The 17911-nt window shown below is 31.7% G+C and overlaps 5 protein-coding genes across 18 annotated transcripts; 3 read left to right on the forward strand and 2 right to left on the reverse strand.

The window, feature by feature from the left end:
- Positions 1 to 2341: 2341 nt before the first annotated feature.
- On the reverse strand, positions 2342 to 5448 carry C1galta (Glycoprotein-N-acetylgalactosamine 3-beta-galactosyltransferase 1). Of its 3 annotated transcripts, none has more exons than XM_078182859.1 (7): positions 5262 to 5448; positions 4779 to 4945; positions 3866 to 3963; positions 3551 to 3729; positions 3262 to 3469; positions 3043 to 3181; positions 2342 to 2892 (listed from the first exon to the last, which is right to left on the reverse strand). In XM_078182859.1, the coding sequence occupies exons 3-7, from the start codon at positions 3912 to 3914 to the stop codon at positions 2346 to 2348; spliced, it is 1122 nt and encodes a 373-aa protein (XP_078038985.1). In that variant the 5' UTR covers positions 3915 to 3963; positions 4779 to 4945; positions 5262 to 5448; the 3' UTR covers positions 2342 to 2345. The 3 variants fall into 3 exon arrangements, with proteins under 3 accessions (XP_078038985.1, XP_078038986.1, XP_078038984.1); XM_078182860.1 differs by having other exon boundaries at positions 3551 to 3726; positions 3866 to 3969; XM_078182858.1 differs by having other exon boundaries at positions 3866 to 3969; positions 5262 to 5387.
- A 23-nt stretch (positions 5449 to 5471) lies between these two features.
- Trs20 (trafficking protein particle complex subunit 2) lies at positions 5472 to 7126 on the forward strand. Of its 5 annotated transcripts, none has more exons than XM_078182868.1 (4): positions 5472 to 5547; positions 6043 to 6317; positions 6523 to 6756; positions 6857 to 7126. In XM_078182868.1, the coding sequence occupies exons 2-4, from the start codon at positions 6228 to 6230 to the stop codon at positions 6953 to 6955; spliced, it is 423 nt and encodes a 140-aa protein (XP_078038994.1). In that variant the 5' UTR covers positions 5472 to 5547; positions 6043 to 6227; the 3' UTR covers positions 6956 to 7126. The 5 variants fall into 5 exon arrangements, with proteins under 5 accessions (XP_078038994.1, XP_078038993.1, XP_078038992.1 ...); XM_078182867.1 differs by lacking the exon at positions 5472 to 5547 and adding an exon at positions 5561 to 5668; XM_078182866.1 differs by lacking the exon at positions 5472 to 5547 and adding an exon at positions 5733 to 5863.
- Positions 7127 to 7330: 204 nt separating this feature from the next.
- LOC144471109 (beta-1,3-glucosyltransferase) lies at positions 7331 to 14529 on the forward strand. 3 transcript variants are annotated; one of them, XM_078182857.1, is made up of 10 exons: positions 7331 to 7702; positions 7776 to 7885; positions 7954 to 8136; positions 8208 to 8338; positions 8423 to 8603; positions 8777 to 8912; positions 8989 to 9136; positions 9212 to 9488; positions 9694 to 9854; positions 14477 to 14529. In XM_078182857.1, exons 1-9 carry the CDS (start codon positions 7630 to 7632, stop codon positions 9847 to 9849), a joined length of 1395 nt encoding a protein of 464 aa, XP_078038983.1. In that variant the 5' UTR covers positions 7331 to 7629; the 3' UTR covers positions 9850 to 9854; positions 14477 to 14529. The 3 variants fall into 3 exon arrangements, with proteins under 3 accessions (XP_078038983.1, XP_078038982.1, XP_078038981.1); XM_078182856.1 differs by lacking the exon at positions 14477 to 14529 and adding an exon at positions 9951 to 10031; XM_078182855.1 differs by lacking the exon at positions 14477 to 14529 and having other exon boundaries at positions 9694 to 9859.
- LOC144471107 (peroxisomal acyl-coenzyme A oxidase 3) lies at positions 10056 to 17837 on the reverse strand. Of its 5 annotated transcripts, none has more exons than XM_078182851.1 (12): positions 17563 to 17837; positions 12908 to 13032; positions 12716 to 12838; positions 12485 to 12643; positions 12062 to 12209; positions 11702 to 11992; positions 11477 to 11640; positions 11159 to 11402; positions 10848 to 11081; positions 10620 to 10774; positions 10261 to 10554; positions 10056 to 10193 (listed from the first exon to the last, which is right to left on the reverse strand). In XM_078182851.1, exons 2-12 carry the CDS (start codon positions 13025 to 13027, stop codon positions 10101 to 10103), a joined length of 2025 nt encoding a protein of 674 aa, XP_078038977.1. In that variant the 5' UTR covers positions 13028 to 13032; positions 17563 to 17837; the 3' UTR covers positions 10056 to 10100. The 5 variants fall into 5 exon arrangements, with proteins under 5 accessions (XP_078038977.1, XP_078038976.1, XP_078038972.1 ...); XM_078182850.1 differs by having other exon boundaries at positions 12908 to 13060; positions 17563 to 17836; XM_078182846.1 differs by having other exon boundaries at positions 12908 to 13093; positions 17563 to 17836.
- Ir68a (Ionotropic receptor 68a) lies at positions 13648 to 17555 on the forward strand. Of its 2 annotated transcripts, XM_078182854.1 has the most exons (9): positions 13648 to 14657; positions 14713 to 14861; positions 15243 to 15551; positions 15637 to 15739; positions 15796 to 16079; positions 16146 to 16484; positions 16564 to 16945; positions 17013 to 17142; positions 17431 to 17555. In XM_078182854.1, exons 1-9 carry the CDS (start codon positions 14610 to 14612, stop codon positions 17457 to 17459), a joined length of 1773 nt encoding a protein of 590 aa, XP_078038980.1. In that variant the 5' UTR covers positions 13648 to 14609; the 3' UTR covers positions 17460 to 17555. The 2 variants fall into 2 exon arrangements, with proteins under 2 accessions (XP_078038980.1, XP_078038979.1); XM_078182853.1 differs by having other exon boundaries at positions 17013 to 17555.
- Positions 17838 to 17911: the final 74 nt, after the last annotated feature.

Consider the following 17911-nt stretch of genomic DNA (forward strand, 5'->3'; position numbering starts at 1 on the left):
GTTTTATTCTAAGAAAAAATATCTTACAATTTCGTTATTGATGACTAAAATAATATTTCACTATGTATATAAGTATTACTATATTTGCACATTGATAAGTATAATAAGAAAATCTTCAATCGCAGATAAAATCATAAGATACAGTCGTTTTTCTGATATGCTTGTAACATGTCTCCATCAGTGTGCCCTATTTTATTCGTGTAATAAAATTACAAACTTCTTATCTTTAGGCATAGGTATGTATAAACTTTATGCAGGATTTCTGGCTACAGATGGAACAAATTTTAAGGGGTTTTCTAGATACTGAAATTAAAGAAAAACCAAAAGCAGAGTTTCGGATTCATTTTAAAATTATTCAAAATCCGCCAATAGCGACGCGCGAACTTAACTCTTATCAATAAAAATACGGTTAATGGCTTAACAATACTAAATATATTTTTAGCTAATTTGGAAACTTTCATTTAGAATTCCAATGACTTCAGTATTTTCTAAAACCTCGGGCAGGTTGCTGCGCATTAATAAACTTGTTCATTAAAATCCACAGGGATATATTATATAGCTTTTTAAAATCCGACTTTTTCAATAACAAAATTTAATCCCAAAAATTACAAACAATTATATGTATGCAGAAGTATAATTTTACGAGTATCCATACATATTGTGCACTACAATTATCCTATTCGTACGTATCTATCCGTGATCTTATCAAATTTTTGACTGTTCGTAAATTAAAATACTAAGTACAGTCTCCAAACTAATGTAATTTACAAGTCAGGGGCCAACAATGATATAAAAGACTTAAAACAAGACTGCGTTTTCGACCGAATTTACTTGGACAAACAAATATGAATCGCGGTCGTGTTTGATCACTTCAAGCCAAGCAAAATCATGCACAACTTATGGCACACGTAATTATCAAATTGCACAGAAAAGTGTAGTAACTTAATATCTTTAAATAGCGATTAATTAATACGGAACAATTAAATTATTTCTATTCGAGTGTTCGTCAGCTGGAGTATTTTAGTTGTACACATCTTCAGTAAGTGCTCTTCAGAGATATTTGTTCAATAAAAAGAAAAGAAAGTTACGGTTTCAATTTGACGCGACTGTGTGCGTGTGCACTATACTATGTAGTAGATCTAAAGAAAGAATACACGTGAAACATAATCGACACTTTCACAATTGATTCATCAATATCGGAAAAATAATAAATTCTTCTTAAAAAATAGTATAACTTTTGACTAAAGAAAACTCGTTCCTCCAAAGGAACCTTCGTGCAATTATCAATATTGAGTGGACCAAACTCTAAAAGGTGTCGGATATGTCTTGCTCATACGCCCATTGTATTAGGATGGCATACCAGTAGAAAGAATATCATCAATCATGCTATGATACTCAAATGCATGCTTGAGAAATGCAGTAATGTATCCTAACTGAAACCCGTCAAAAAAGAGTCTTAACATCTAGATTCACCCATCTGTAGTGCCACATCTTGCATATATATGTAAAGAAAGTGTATTTCTTTAATTCGAATCCGCCGGCCATATCGGCCGAATCAACGCAGTCATATTAAGTTGATATCAGCCGATAAGCGAAAATCTATTTTACCATCGCGTAAGGGAGGCACAATAAAATATAGAGAATTATTGAAAAGATAAGCACGTGTATGTTAAAGCGATAAAAAGACCTTACACCTGGAATAAACTTTAATGTCGTTTCGTTATTACTGGTAGGAATAAGATTAATCAAGGGTATTAGGAGTCGTAGGATAGATATTAAATAAATTTCGTTATTACAGAAACTCAGTACTGCTTATTTGATGGTGTGGGACCCCTTTAACCTCAATCCATAAGAAATATCATTATATATATATATATATATATATATAAATATACAGTATATCTCAAAAGTATGAGATCGGAGGAAAATGTACATATGTTCCTGACGCACATACAGTGGATAAGTTTTTCACCATTTTGCAAATTGAGCATGACACACTCGGTTTGCCGACAGGCCAATATCACAAAAACGATACTTCAACTGGCAAAACAGTAACAGATTTTTTAAATTGTATATGCATACGTGCACGCGTTTCCTGGCTTCATACTTTACAGACAACCTGTATATGTACATTATGCAATTATATTAGATATCACACACTTCCTCTTTCAGTGAATATATTCATTATTAAATTCGTTGGCCTGAATGGACTAGCGTTGTGTACATGAATAAGAGAATATGAAATAATTGATAATGAGGTTCAGCACAGAATACTTGTGCTAAGTTTCGAACTTAAAAGTTCTTTTTCAACACAAGAGAGTGTTTCGATTAAAACGTTTTAAAGACTAGTATTCCGTTGGTACAGTGACCGACTGATCAACAGTAAGTTTCTCCACAACGTGTGTAATGCCGTACGGCCTTAAGTGATAAATTAAGTATTCAAGAACATACATCATATTAGGTGAGACGTAATGAAACGATATCGCACTATCGGAACAACAATTGAGACCATCTTTGACATCATAGTAAATATACTTCCAGTACCAAAAATTCTTATCCACATGGTTAGGTATTAAATGGTGTTCTGGAACGAATGGGAAGAATCTACCACGGCCATGCGAATCTCTAGTGTCCATCGCTTTTACACCAACTTTTTCAAGACATTTTCCCATTTCTACGTCTTCGGCGCCTCCATTGTCCCCGCGACATTTGGTTTTATCAGGCAAACCGTCCTCTACGAATTTACGTAAACCTTCTTTGCTAAGAACATATCCTGCACCACCGCTCATGTATCCTTGTTTAACGTATGGCTTAAATCGACAGCCAAAGTACAGGGGCGAACTTGGATTATAAGACGACAACATATACCGTAGATTTTCAACTACCACGTATCTGTAAGTGATAACAATAATTGAACCAAATTTTACGTAGTTTATACAGTAGAACTGTGACTATATCAAGTTCAATCGTGATTCTGTAATATTTATTACTTTCAAACGTCGAACTATAAACAGTAATAAATTTATAATAAAATATACTAACGTATCATCATCAGCCTTCATAAACCATTCAACTTCGTCTTTGTACTTTTCATAGGCATATCTAAATGCTTCTTTGGTTTTCGCCCACAGATTCTCCCTTCCTTCTTTTACTGGCAGTACAACTGTAGGTAATTTGTCATCTAAACGTAATAAATTCGGTAAGTTTAAAATATAATTTCCTTCGATTCAATGTTCCATACAATGAATAGATATAACTTACCTTCCACAGAACTCATGAATAAAAGAATATTACATCGTTTACCCCATGTTGCTTTCACGTGTTGTGCTTTGCTTTGGTGATTCTTTGGACCTGTCATAACCCAGCAAAGAACACGTACTTTCTTTGCAAGATCTTGCGCAACTTTATCTTCACCTTTATGAAAATCTTCATCTTCGCCATGAAATTTTACCTCTGTTTGTGGTCCGGCCTATTACATACGTTTAGAACGTGACGAGTTATATGGAAGAAATTTTAATAGAAATATAACAATTGTATCTAGTATATTCACTTCTGCTTCCAGTTCTGAGTAATGGTGAGGATCTCTAGAAAGAATCGATCCTCCAGAGAACCAATTAAATACATATGGCACATCCCGTGTAGTTGCTATTAAAAGGCACGCAGAGAGAAATCCGAAAACAACACCAGCAACAAGAGTCACAACGAAATGTCTACCACTTCTTATACCTGCTGAGGAAGATAAATATTATTCAACTGAACATTCGCAGATTAATAAGCCAACTTGATCTTATTTTTTGTTTCTTTAAATTTTTATTTTTTTAATCTTCGCATTTAAAAAATTTTTACATTTTTAAACTATACGCACCATTAATATTTGGTAGCCTTTGTCGAACCATGATACATGATAGAAACATGTAATTTCAGTTATATAACAGGGCAAATATTATAATAGGCAGTCCCCTTCTGTTACTAGACACAAGGGAAAGGGTACACATTAGTATTTGTTTGTTATCTTTAGATGTGGTGTAAATTAATTCTAAACTATTTGTTCAACGCACTAAATGAACATGTAAGCATGTACCATTAATGGTAACACATCTCATGAAATGTGTTAAACTTAAGTATGCAAATATCGCTTGTAGTGTCTGAGTTAGAATTTAGAGATTATAACTAAGTAAATAACAATAATACTATAAATAAACAATGTGATACGTAAGAGTACAGTACATTAGTTCAAAGTAGTACAGAACATGGTACAGTAGTTCAGATGAAGGTAGTTTTAACTTCTGACATCAATTGAAAATAGTTTTTTTATATTAGAAATCCACTTTTTTTAATGAAACATAGAAGATGTTCAATTAGATTATCTGTTCAGAAAGTTAAAGAATAATGTCTCAAATATTCTTGTTAATGTTTTGGTTAAACTTCAAATAAGTAATAAAAGTCATGTATTTATAAAAAGTTCTCTTGTTAAAACAAAACACGTATTTCTCAGTTTAAAATCTTCTAAAAATATCTAAAGTCTTATCAAAGACAAGGTCATAAGAAAATAATAAAGTGATGTTTCCTAAACAATGAATAAGACAGAAAAACAATTGATTATTCGTGGAATCAATAACAATGATAATGTACACAATGTTTTTTGAAATTAGTGTTGATCAATATTATTGATTGCTGTTGACAAACTTATGTATTTGTATAAAAGTAAACAAAGTGTTTCATCATTCTACCTCGCATTATAATTTCATAATTTAATTTTTAATGGATCTGTACAATACCTGAAAGTTTTTGTACAAGTAACTACATATCCAAAATTTTCTTGACCATTCAGAAAATACTGAAGTTTTGAAATAGCTGGACATGTCTCTTTTTATACCTTGTAGCATTAAGTAAACAAAAAGCAGCAACTTGTATTACGATTCAACACGCGTCTAGTCTTATATAGCTGAAAAAAAATCATACAATTTGATCAACAACAAGGAAAAAACAGAAATTAATTGCATATTATGCAACTTTTACAAGAGTACAATATGGTAGTAGAAACAATGAACATATAGATACAATGTAAGCTAATTTATAAAATCTGAACTCCATGAAAAGAAAACAATTTTTTGAAATATAATCTTCAGAATAATTATATATGATCTTAATTTGCTACAAAACCATAAAGTACTTTTTATTAACTATATTGTTAGATTTTATGATAACTGTCATGAAAATATTATATGAATGATTGATGGTACAACCTTAAACATTCTTACCTATTTTTGATCGATATTCGAAACAATTTTTCTTATTGTTTATCTAAAGCATTTTTCGATTTGCTCCATCCAGAACGAATGCTTCGTTAGACAATGGTTTTTGATACGTGTTCATTCTCTTATAACACCTGCAATCTGATTACGATTAGTATATGACGTGCACTTGATTTACTTACGTGGTTGGGCAAATATTGCATACATGGCAAAACGAAAATGAGTTTAATGATAACGATCGCAGAATAAAATGGTCTTTAGGGAACTGTATCATATATCCGAATTGACAGAAGTATACACTATAAATCATATTTCTCAAATAATCATATTTCTTAATATATTAAATTTCGAAGAAAATACATGCCTAGTTTACAAAAAATTGCCACACAAAATAATATAAACTTTAAGTAATGGTAAAAACTTCGTGTTTATTTAAGTTTGTCATCTTAAAATATCGTCTGCTGTTTTCGTGCAATGGCTTCGTTTCCGTGACTTAATTGTTATCTGTATATACATATGTACATAACTTGCTCAGCAATGCTTACATTTAACCTTTCTTATTAAATTTTTGTTTCTACGATGTTTGGATGTATCAATAATACATGCATGTTTGTTTATTAAACATTTTCATTTGCAAGGTAGAACAGTGTATACCTATTATATAGATGCGTACATAATACGTTTAGAATGTAGAGTTTGCCAGAGCTAGTCAGTGATCTGATTTTTCACATATACAATATATGTATGTATGTATATGGTCTAAAACAATCTTTTGTTTTTTTTTCAGTCGGCGATATGACAAGTCAAGAAATTCGGAAGTTTTCTTGTATGTACGTGTAGCACATGCTAAAATTAAAAATAATATTGATGTTATTGAACTTTAACGATTTAAACAAGAAAGGAGTTCTTTAATGACACTAGTTTGTCAAAAAGATACATTGTCATTGACGTAACATTACTAACATTATTGCAATGACAGCTTATTATTATTTTGTAATCGTTGGTCATGCGGATAACCCCTTATTCGAAATAGAATTTAACAATTCTGGGAAAGATGCAAAGGTTTGTTATATTCAAAGGTTATACTTTATTTAAATTTATAAATATGTATATCTAGCTACTCGTACAAAAAATTTTCTGAAAAAATAACTGCATTTTGACCTAGACAGTACACTATAATGTCATATCATTCGTTTGTTTACATGTTTTTGCCTACAGACATTGTCTGCTGATATAAAATAATTATATTTTCTTTATCTTTTCATAGAAGGAAGATTATTCGCATTTGAACCAATTCATTGCACATTCTGCATTAGATCTTGTAGATGAACATACATGGAAAACAACAAATATGCATTTAAAAATTGTGGATAAATTCAATCAATGGTATGTAAGTGCTTTTGTTACCGCAACTCACATTAGATTCATCATGGTACACGATAGCAAGAATGAAGATGGCATTAAAAATTTCTTCAACGAAATGTATGAAACATACATAAAGGTAAGCAATTATATTTATCTGGTTACATGTTCATTTAATGTTGTATCATAAATTGTTACCTGCGGTCATAATTATCAACATGTGTATTTCTTTCTTCCAGTATTCTATGAATCCATTCTACAAACTAAACACACCGATTAAGTCTGTTGGTTTTGAGAAAAAGGCTCAACTGTATGGTAGGAAATATTTATCATCATAAGTCCCGTGAAGTATTAATAGCGAAGTATATTAATAATGTTATTTATTATTACATATTACACATTTATTTTTTTCTAAAGTATAAGTTTTAGCTGTACATGTAAGCTACATTTGGAATTTTGTTAATAATAAAATATAATACAGCATGTATAATATAAAATGTTTTGTTAGTTTTGTTTTTCTTTTATAATATAAAAGAGTAATCCCGTATTCACAATTTTTCCTAAATGTAAAGTTTGCGTTTAACACTGGCATTGTTTAAAAGATAATTTACGGTGCACATGCGTACTTCGAATGTCTACCGTCAATAGAAACTCTACCCCAAGCACCTACATCCCCGCGACACATGCATAGACATCACATCAGCGCACGTACACTTTGTACATATACGTTTGCATAGGAATACGTATATGTACACGTGATCTGTCTCATCATATTCAAACGAAAAGTGTACAGATGGTATTTTAATTATTTTAACATTGTTTATTTGGTATCGTCGAAATCATTCTTAAAAAGTTTACAGCTAAATATGTAAAACTAAAAAAATTAATTATAGTGTGGCACAAATATGTATGCATAAGTGTATTTTCAATTTTTTTGTCAGCATTCTAAATTATTTTGATCGGCAATTTCAAACTTACATAAATTATTTAATTGGTATTCTTTTTAGAAATAATGTCTGTTTTACATATTGTACACACACTACTGTTTTTTCTATACTTTGGGGCGAGCGATACGATCATTTTAGGTAAGCTATATTATTCATTGAGTTTTTTAAACACTTTATAAGTACAATACGAACGATTTACTTTCTTTTGCAGTGCCTCGTGATACAACATTTATTTTGTTAAGTCAAAAAGAAGGTTATCATGCTGCACATGCTAATCTTCTGAAAGAAAATATTATTGAACAAGCTAATATTCTTGATGAGGTATACATAAATTATTATTTATTATAATTAGTTTATTGAAAGCTAGTATTACATTTTTATTGTGTTAGGATCCTCCTGAAATAGTTTTGTCTCATGAGTTGAATATCAATGCATCATGGACGATAATACCACTATTGGAATATTTATTAAACACGTATCCAACTTCTAAGTGGTTTTTCTTCTGTCTGGAAAGTACTGCAATTAGACTGAATAAACTATTAAATGTTTTATCCAAGTATAGAGAAGATAAGGTATGATTGATGGTAAACTGAGAAAGCGGACTATACATATAAATTATTACTTTATAAAGTCTCTATTACAGAATTTATGGATTGGTCATGCATTATATGATCATGAACCAACAATTATACACCATTTTGCAGAACACAATAAGAAATTTAAATATCCACATGTAGCTTCAGGTTTTGCAATAACATTAGCCTTAATGAATAGGTATTTTATTTAAACATTTAATTGTGAAGCTATACTTTTGTAAATCTTGTTAAGTAACATGTATAAATTGTCTTTTTCTTTTAGTCTAGTACAAAAACTCATTGCCGGAGAGGGACCCAAAGATGACTTTACAATTGATGCATCCTATGAATTTGCATCATTTGTTCTTCATGTTGACAAAGGAATAAGATTGACACACGAACCCAACATATGCATTGTATCAAGTTCTGACTGTGCCACTTATCCTAGATTTTTTCATTCTTGTGTAAGTTAGTGAGGCTTTATTTATGAACTTTTTGCTTTATAGCTTCAATTAAAATTATACATAGTATATTCAATTAAATTTATCCATAATATGTATAATATGTCTTGTATAATATTATTGAGTAAGGCACTAATCAGTTTATCATATACTAATAGCGTTTTAAATAAATAAAGGATTCATCTGTGTCCTCTAAAAATGCATATTTTGCTGTAAAAACATGCGCAAAGTATCATGCTGAAAGAATTCCTGTGATTAAAAGGACATGGGCAAAACATGTTGAAAACATTGGTTACTTCAGTGATGCTGCTGGTACTATTAGTTGTGAAATATATTATTTGTATGCGCTTGTTATTACTCAAGTAATATATGCGTTTCTTCTGTGTAGATAAACATTTACCAGAGGCTTTTATTGTATCGAACACAACAAGTGGTCATTGTAGCAAGACTTACGATATTTTAGTAGAAGCAGACAAAATATTGAAAAAAAATAATTTGGATTGGCTTCTAATTAGCGATGATGATACAATATTCAGGTAAAGGACTTTCATTGCGTATACATACATTCCGTTTATATGTTATATTAACATGATATTATTTATTTCCATTAGTGTAGCACGTTTAATGGGTTTATTGACATGTTATAATCCCAAAAGTTTGGTTGCAATTGGAGAAAGATATGGTTTTCGTCTGTGGGACAACCTTTATGGGTATGAGTACTTAACAGGTGGTGCAGGGCTTGTTTTATCTAAGTCTTTGGTCCATGAGATGATAAAACCAGGAAGATGCGATTGCCCATTACCTACAACTCCCGATGATATGTATCTGTTTGGTGTATGTCTGGCACGAATTGGAATACAACCTGTACATTCACCGTTATTTCACCAGGTATGAAATATGTATTACTAGGTGACATAATCGTTTTACATTTTATCTTATACTACTATGTACTGGTAGTGATAAACCTCGTATTGCAGTTAGCAAGTAAAATATTTGATTATCTGTCGATTGTAATCACTGATTACAAACCAGTCGTCGTACGTAACGGGCTAAAGTACTCGATTTGCTTAAAAATTCTAATGCTTTGTTCCAGGCACGCCCATCTGATTATGCAACTGCCTATCTCGCTTCTCAGGAACCAATATCCTTTCATAAGTTCTGGATGATCGAGCCACAAGTAGTTTATAATGAATGGTTTGCAGAAGCTGATGAGTCTATAATTACATTTAAAAGACATACCGAGCTATAATTTTAGTATGTATCAAATATTTTACTACTTCCTAATAATATTGTCATAATAATATTAAGCATAGGAATTGAAAAATGTCAAAAACAAATTAATTTTGTCAGGATTTCTATACCAGGCTTTTAAAGGAGTAAGATTTTATATAAATCATTGTTGTCTGCCATATTTTGTAAGAACATGATATAAAAATTTTTTATTTCCCTAATATATATATAATAAAAAGTTTGTCACATACATATGACATATTGTACATATCACAGTTTTGATCGTGTTATTTCGTTCCACCATGAAGGTCGGTCGAAGTTTTCTTTTTTCTTAAATATCCATTCTTTGATATGTTTATATATCTGTGTACAAAACAACATTATAAAGAAGTTATAGATTACAAAAAGTAAAAGAAATACTATAACATACTTCTCCATCTGACATTCCTAATGGTGAATTTATGACAAAGTCTGGCGGTGCTAGAACGTCTACTAGAGCTACAGCATCGTCAACTAATTCTTCACACAACTTTATGATGCCATCTCGTAGGATATTATCCATGTTACTTGTAGATGTTGCATAACCACCAGCATAAAAATCTCCTAATCTTTTTTCTAAAGCAACAGCTCCATAAAGTGAGCACAACTTTGTTAATACATTACGTTCTTCAGATCTCCATGATGGATCGTTAATACGTTCTATAAAATATTTCATTATAGCATGCTGCAAAAGAACATTATTATAAATTAATAAATTCTTTGTCGTTAAACATAATCGATTAACATTACCTGTGCATATAACAGAGACATGGTTTGTGCATGAAACACTTGTACATTATTTCTAATTTCAAAATCACCGCAACCGTTGTTTTTGAAATATTGTGTCCTATTATAAGTTCTTTTCAAGTAGTAGCAAAGTAGCCATTGGAAGGATAGAAGTAAATCTGTAAGCAATAAACTATAAATCAGCTGGACAGAGAGGGCTGCAGATATAGCTTCACAAAGTTGTTTTCATACTTTCTACTTTCAATGTATCTTGAATTGTCGAATGCTGAAACTTTTGCATCAAAATTTTGTTGGCATCATTTATAAAAAGTGCACTTCCAAGAGGGGAGCTAACATACTTTCCATTAAGCATATTCGACCATTGATTCAATAACCAATTACTGGCTTGCTGAATTAGTACATTATTTTCACCCTCATATGTACAATTTGCATCATTTTCAGACCTTAATTCACCCAAGCGTGACACTATTAAGAAATAAATATTAAATACTGTAAATAAATTGTTCAATCTTTCATGTATACCTGCTTTATATGTTACATACTTTTTAGGTAGCCGTGTCCTCCACAGGACTCTCGACAATTTTGTATAATATCTCGACAAGTCCAAGAACAGATTGGTTTAGTTGCAGAAGATAATGCATGGATCTCCATACCTGCGCTATCAGCATTATCCGCGTTCATAGAATTCGTTAAATTAATTTGAAATTCAGACATCTGATGCACGAACGTGGCTGAGAAGATTTTTAGTGCGTATATTTCTGCCAAGTGAGGGAACAATCGCCATTGCTACGTGTTTACGATAAGTTTTAAATGTGGAATAATATTTATTTTAAGCGGTTTTATTCGTTTGTTTTAAATACCTGTGCTGGATATTCTATAACTGGCCATTCCTCAGACTCCGATGGTCCAAATTGTCTTCTTACAGCGCAATATCGGATCGCGATCACCATTGCGACGGATGCAATGTTTGCGGTTATAGATGTAATCGTAGCACGACCGGATGACAATGCGCCCAATGATGCACCTGCATAATGCTCAATCAAAACGTTTTCCACAAAATTACAGTGCAACGGAAATTCGCTTACCAAATCTTTTGCTCTCATTTTTCACTTTATTAATATATTTTCCATCCTCTGTTACATTTGCTGTTCGATTCAATAAGTATAGCCGGGGAACTGGATAATGATCAAACATCACAAATCCATTGTCAACACCGTTTAATGCAATTTTTTCACCCATATCGCCAACAGTTACGCCCGGTAAAGGAAGATGGGTATCTGGATCACGTATGGGTACAATGAATGTGTGAAGACCGTGATTGCGTTTATCAGGTGTGATCAATTGAGCAAAAGTAAGAGCATGTGTTGCAGTTTTTCCTAAAAGTACAAGTTGTCTTTATTTGTTATTCGTTAGAAAGTATTACGCACTTTTTTATTGCTGTTTACCTAAACCCCCAGCCCAACACTTTGCAGCCTGAAAGTCTGGGGTATGCATGATGAAGCTTTTTAATTGTGGATCGTATGTTGCTGTAGTTCTCATGCCTTTTGCGTTGGTTCCATGAGCTATTTCCGTGAGCGCAAAACAGGATGTGTACTGTTAAGAATAATTATGTTAATGCAAATTTGTACAGGATTATAAAATACAACACATTTGTGTTGTGTTGTGTGTGTGTGTGTGTGCGCGCGCGCGCGCGCGTGTGTGTGTGTGTACGCGTGTGCCAGTAGTAATCTTTGTATATTATTATATTTTTCTTCGGTCTGTTACAAAATTATTCCTACTTTGAAAATGAGATCTTTAAGTTCTAAAGTATTTTTATTAAAATTATATTCGGTTTTTTTAAAAAAAAATTATATTCATTGTATACTTACGTAACCGTCTTGAAGTTTCTCTGCAATATCGTAATGATCTTCTGTACCTAAAGCAAAAATTGCAGATGGTACCATGCCTTGCATTACACCCATTTTGATGGGTATCGAGGCATCATACTGGAAAATCACATTGAACCAGTCCCTATGTCTTAATGGATCCTATTAAGAAAATGAAATATTACTCGTGTAACTATGATTAGCCTTTGCAACAAACGGACGCAATGTTATTACCGCAATATTATTAGCAATCAGTGTTTTAAGACGAGCGTTACAAATTCTTCGTTCGTCGTCTAACGTCGGAGAAGTGAGCCTGTTGAACACAGGTGTCTTTCGCATGAAGTCCCATAAATTGTTCTACGAGATAACGAAAACCTTCGATTAACCGAAAAACAAACTTTAAAGAAAAGATCAACTTGTTTTTACCTGAAACTCCACGTAGTCTAGGCCATCTAAATTTAATTTTAATAGCTTCCAATCAAATGTTGCACGTTTTCGGTAAGAGTCCAGCGGGCCTTGCGGCATGTCAGCTATTAGAGTTGTCATATTTGCTGTATTCATGGACATAAATCGGATCACCTGTTTGTTCAAATGATTGTTAAGTACTGAAAGCTAAGAAAGAGATCTATGATTAACGACGTTACCGTTGACCTTGTTTTTATCATTACATATGTACAATGTAAATGGAATAAGTCTCCGATAAAAATCGTTCACCTCACTGGATGTCGAGTGGACTTCGGTAGATATCGGCGCGACGTAAAATACGCCTTATAATCGACTGACGGGTCAATGTAATTTTCATGAAGTACTGATTGATTTTGCATAATGCATTGGTAGCAGATCATGACTTAACGACCCCATGACATTAATGTTCATTTAAAGAATATGAGCTGCCAAGTTTTATACAACTTTACGCGTACTGTTATCGTTACATTGTACAAATTTATCGTGCGTCATTTCACGCACATAACATTATTAATAGAATTTGGTAAATCATATTACTGATACGAAACGTAATATCCGTATATACGTAGATTAAAGATAATGATAAGGAAATTTGAAAAAATTCATCGTTTCGTTAACATCTTTTTATTTTTTTTTTTTCCTTAGAGGTATCTCTCAGAAATTTTAATAGGTTCTTGATTTTGTTGCTGTTTATGTTATCTTTGAGCAGTGGTTTTAGTTTGTGAAAATATTCTACAGGAAAATAGGTTCTCATTTCATGTCGATTTCTATAATTTGCATGACTCTGTATAATAACATTATTATTCCTTGGTTCGCGAATCTTTTGTATTTGCCAGATACTTTTGTCATGTGATCGATATTTATGGTTTTAAAAGTAATCTAATGTACCTTACAAAATGCACAGCAAGCTGAATCGTTTTACAGCTTGAAACTAAAATGAATTTGACCCTACTTACATCTTGCCAATATATTGTAGTTACAATTGGTAGCGGTAACTCGTATTTCCATTATTAATACCTTAATTTCCTTCGCAAATTAGATAATTAAATATTCAATTCTACCCTCTCATACAGGCAATACATAATCGACTGTTAATCGGTAATCTAGCTAGTTTAATCGAGAGTTTCTTTAAATCGGAAAAAGATGCTTCTCATTTTGTTCCTCAATGTCGTTCTTGTGGCTAGCAGGAAGTTATAACTATTTATAAGTTCTACATTGTTTGGTTGTGCAATGATGCGTTTCTGAGACAGAATTGTTAAAACTATGAAAAAAGTATGGAAACATATGTAAATTTAAATCAGTGATTCACAACGCGCTACTTCTACATGAAAATGTACATGAATAATTTGATCTACTATTGTGCCGTTTGTGTTTTTATAAAAATATTAGAGAAATTCTGATATAAAAAAAATGTATATTTTATGTTAAAAAGAAAAGTATAATTTAAATGCAACTTTGCACTTCCAGTAAATGATTTTATGGGAGAGAATCCAAGTTCCTTTTTGTCAACCTATGTTTATAATTTCACAGTGGAGTTTACCAAGAATATGAAGGTGATGCAAGCGATGAAAACTTAAAACGCCTAATCGGAAAGATTGTAGAAGAGCTTAGGGAACAAACGAATTGTATTGTGTTTGTTACTGATACCGTTTATCGAACATTCATGGATACCGTGCATGTTCAAAGCCCATCGATCATATCAAAGTACGAGGTAAGATAATAAATGCAGCCTTATTCAATCTCCTAATATATATTAATTATCGTAGATAGCTTTACGAGATAATGAGGAATTTTCACGACCAAGGAAACAGATTCGAAATATTTTGACTGATAGCAAAGCAATTGGTTGTAATGCATACATTATGTTGATTGCTAACGCATTCGTAACAACCGAATTCTTAAACTACGCAGAGAAGTAAGTAGATAATAATCAGTAGATTACGGCTGTTTATACAGATAGATATAAGCAAAACGTACATTAGGAATGCTTAGAAAATATCCTTATATGTATATGTATATTTATAAAATATTAATTACTTTATTGTTTTAATTACCGTCATTTACATTACAGTATATTACAATGATCTTTTTCTCTTAATTTTGTTACATAAGAGGCACCACTTCACAAATGATAATATCGGAAAAAACATTGTAACATATTGTAACGCAATTTATAATAAATAAAATAATAAAATACCTAATATTTTACACATATAAAATTATAACGTATAATTATATACGTGACGAGCGTAATTAATTTTGTGACATAACTTTCTTTTGTTTTAACGATTTTTAGCGAACGTCTAATCAACACACACGGATCATTCATATTTCTGTATGATCAGCGCTTATTCCAACCAGATTTATACTATCTATGGAATAAAATAATTAATGTAGTCTTCATACGTCGATATAATGCATATAAACACCGTTCTGGTGGCAAGACATCTAAAGAGTACATTGATCTGTACACTGTCTATTTTCCTTCTAGAGGCAGGAGACATTCTTCTATTAAATACATAGACACTTGGTACCATAATAAATTGCGTTATGGTGTGAATCATTTTACAAAAGCAACTTTAAACCTGCAGAAGAGACACCTGAGGTTGGTGTAAAAACAGCTGATGATTTAGTGACAATAAGTATAATCATCATTATCATTGTAGTACTCTTTTTACTCTTAATTTCAGAGTTGCTGTTTTTGAGCACATTCCATCGGTAACAGAAAAATCAAGAACTTATTACAATAAAAGGCCAAACAGTAATACAGAAGCTTTAGGAATAGAATTTGAAGTATGTATTAGATGAACAATTCATTGGATTACGATTGTATCAATATTACATTTCAGTTAATACAGACTATATCAAAGGCTATGAATTTTAAACCAGAATACTATATGCCACACAACATCACGATTGAGAGATGGGGAACATCGGGGGCTAATGAAACTTCAGGTCTGATAAATGAAGCTGTGCAAAGAAGAGCTGCGTTTTATTTGGGCGATTTACATTATACGTTACATCATTTAAAATATTTTGACTTGAGTATTCCATATAATACAGAATGCCTCACTTTTCTAACACCAGAGTCTTTAACAGAAAACTCATGGAAACTTTTAATACTTCCTTTTAAGTAAGTACAATTAAAAACAAATATAACGAGTGATAAGATAAAAGATACATTTATTTGAATTTCTAGGCTTTATACCTGGATCGCGCTACTTTTAACATTAGTCTTAGGAGGTATTGCATTTCATGTTATATCAGTATCATACAGAAAACACATAAGTTTATACAAAACTCAAATGCATATTCAAATTACAACCATAGAAAAAGAAGTAAATGGTTTGTATCTGTTTACTGAAATACAGAATAGTCTATTATATACTTATGGCATGTTGCTACAAGTTTCATTACCAAACTTGCCCAATCCTTGGGCTTTAAGAGTATTTATTGGATCATGGTGGATTTATAGCATTCTAGTCGCAGTTGCCTATCGTGGTAGCATGACTGCAACTCTTGCTAATCCATTTGCCAGGTAAATGTCCCTACTTTGTTAGAATTTACTACTATTAAGAATTTGTTTATTAATAGTCATGTGAATGATTTGAATTCAGAGTTACTATTGATTCGTTAGCACAATTGGCCAAGAGTTCCATAGAAGTTGGGGGTTGGAATAAAGAAGATAAAGAGTTCTTCTTGATATCATCGGATTCCAATAGCCAAAAGATTGGTAAGAAGTTTCGGTTAACTGTAAACGAGGAGGAAGCCATTGAGAGGGTAGCAAATGGATCCTTTTGTTACTATGAAAATTCTTACTTCCTCCGCAACGCTCGTGTTAAAAAACAAATATGTCAAAAAGATGAAAGAAGTAAAGGAACTTCAAAAGATATAATGTCAAAGCATAACTTGCATATAATGGAAGAGTGTGCAGTAAATATGCCCATAGCGCTTGGTATGGAGAAAAATTCACCATTGAAACCACGTGTTAATACTTTGGTATGGTTTATTTTTCATGTTTAATATCATAATACTTTATAGAAAATATTAACAGTAATATTTTTAGATAAGACGCATTATAGAAACTGGATTAGTTGAAAAGTGGTTGAGCGATGTTATGGAGTGGTCGAAAATCACAGAGATACGACAAGAAACTGAATCTGAAAAGGCAGTTGTTAATCTTCGTAAATTACAAGGTGCTTTTATTGCTATTACAATTGGTTATTTTTTAGCTTTTGTGGTATTGATAGGAGAGATTTTATATTGGAAGTATGTTACTTTGAAAGATCCGAAATTTGACAAGTATCATTTGGATACATTTTATAGTATTCCTAATAATGTTAAGATATAAATAATCAATTTTACTACATAAGTTATTGTTTCGAAATTTAAACGAACAATACTGTTTTTATTCACAATAATTTATTTCTAACCACTTGTAACATATGCATATGTAAGTAAATGTAAGTGACGTTTGGTTACAGGTCGAAAATGTATCTGTGACTGTAGTTAATATAGTACAAATTATAGAAGATAATGTATACACGTATATGTAAATTTATATAAATATAGACGAATTAATGAATTTTATAGAATATAATAAAACGGTGACGTACCATGAATAAAAATAAGGAGATTAAATAAATTCTTTCCCAGTTTCGCACCCAATCGTTAGGTCACTGCTTCGTATTCATTTCACCGCTTTCCCCCTCTTTCTTGCAATATTATTCTCATAGCTATACGCGTCATCATAGTATACGTAGTATCTCATTTCATTTCAATGTACTCACAAGTGCAATTTTCTACATATGTAAAAACTTTCTGAATATATTATGTTAATTTTACCTTTATTACAACTATGCATTTGTACTTTGTGTCTTTAGCGTAATCTTTAATCTATACGTATGCGCGAGTAAAGATGTTCGATTCCAATTCGATTCGAACATGCTTAACGGGTAGGTATTC

The sequence above is a fragment of the Augochlora pura genome, chromosome 6 (genome assembly GCF_028453695.1).
Source record: "Augochlora pura isolate Apur16 chromosome 6, APUR_v2.2.1, whole genome shotgun sequence".
In the NCBI taxonomy this organism is placed as follows: Eukaryota; Metazoa; Arthropoda; class Insecta; order Hymenoptera; family Halictidae; genus Augochlora; species Augochlora pura.

Bases quoted from the DNA above. Each gene is read 5' to 3' on its own strand.
- Ir68a (XM_078182853.1), top strand. From the start codon at position 14,610: ATGGATACCGTGCATGTTCAAAGCCCATCGATCATATCAAAGTACGAG. The intron at 14,862-15,242 runs GTAAGTAGATAA...AACGATTTTTAG, and splicing joins TTCTTAAACTACGCAGAGAA to CGAACGTCTAATCAACACAC. The intron at 16,946-17,012 runs GTATGGTTTATT...TAATATTTTTAG, and splicing joins AACCACGTGTTAATACTTTG to ATAAGACGCATTATAGAAAC.
- LOC144471107 (XM_078182846.1), bottom strand. The intron at 11,082-11,158 runs GTATGTAACATA...ATTTCTTAATAG, and splicing joins AGGACACGGCTACCTAAAAA to TGTCACGCTTGGGTGAATTA. The intron at 10,555-10,619 runs GTAATGTTAATC...GTTCTTTTGCAG, and splicing joins TGTCTCTGTTATATGCACAG to CATGCTATAATGAAATATTT.
- C1galta (XM_078182859.1), bottom strand. From the start codon at position 3,914: ATGTTTCTATCATGTATCATGGTTCGACAAAGGCTACCAAATATTAAT. The intron at 3,470-3,550 runs GTGAATATACTA...CGTATGTAATAG, and splicing joins ACTCAGAACTGGAAGCAGAA to GCCGGACCACAAACAGAGGT. The intron at 3,182-3,261 runs GTAAGTTATATC...TATTACGTTTAG, and splicing joins ATTCATGAGTTCTGTGGAAG to ATGACAAATTACCTACAGTT.
- Trs20 (XM_078182868.1), top strand. From the start codon at position 6,228: ATGACAGCTTATTATTATTTTGTAATCGTTGGTCATGCGGATAACCCC. The intron at 6,318-6,522 runs GTTTGTTATATT...ATCTTTTCATAG, and splicing joins ATTCTGGGAAAGATGCAAAG to AAGGAAGATTATTCGCATTT. The intron at 6,757-6,856 runs GTAAGCAATTAT...TCTTTCTTCCAG, and splicing joins TGTATGAAACATACATAAAG to TATTCTATGAATCCATTCTA.
- LOC144471109 (XM_078182857.1), top strand. From the start codon at position 7,630: ATGTCTGTTTTACATATTGTACACACACTACTGTTTTTTCTATACTTT. The intron at 7,886-7,953 runs GTATACATAAAT...TTATTGTGTTAG, and splicing joins AAGCTAATATTCTTGATGAG to GATCCTCCTGAAATAGTTTT. The intron at 8,137-8,207 runs GTATGATTGATG...TCTCTATTACAG, and splicing joins CCAAGTATAGAGAAGATAAG to AATTTATGGATTGGTCATGC.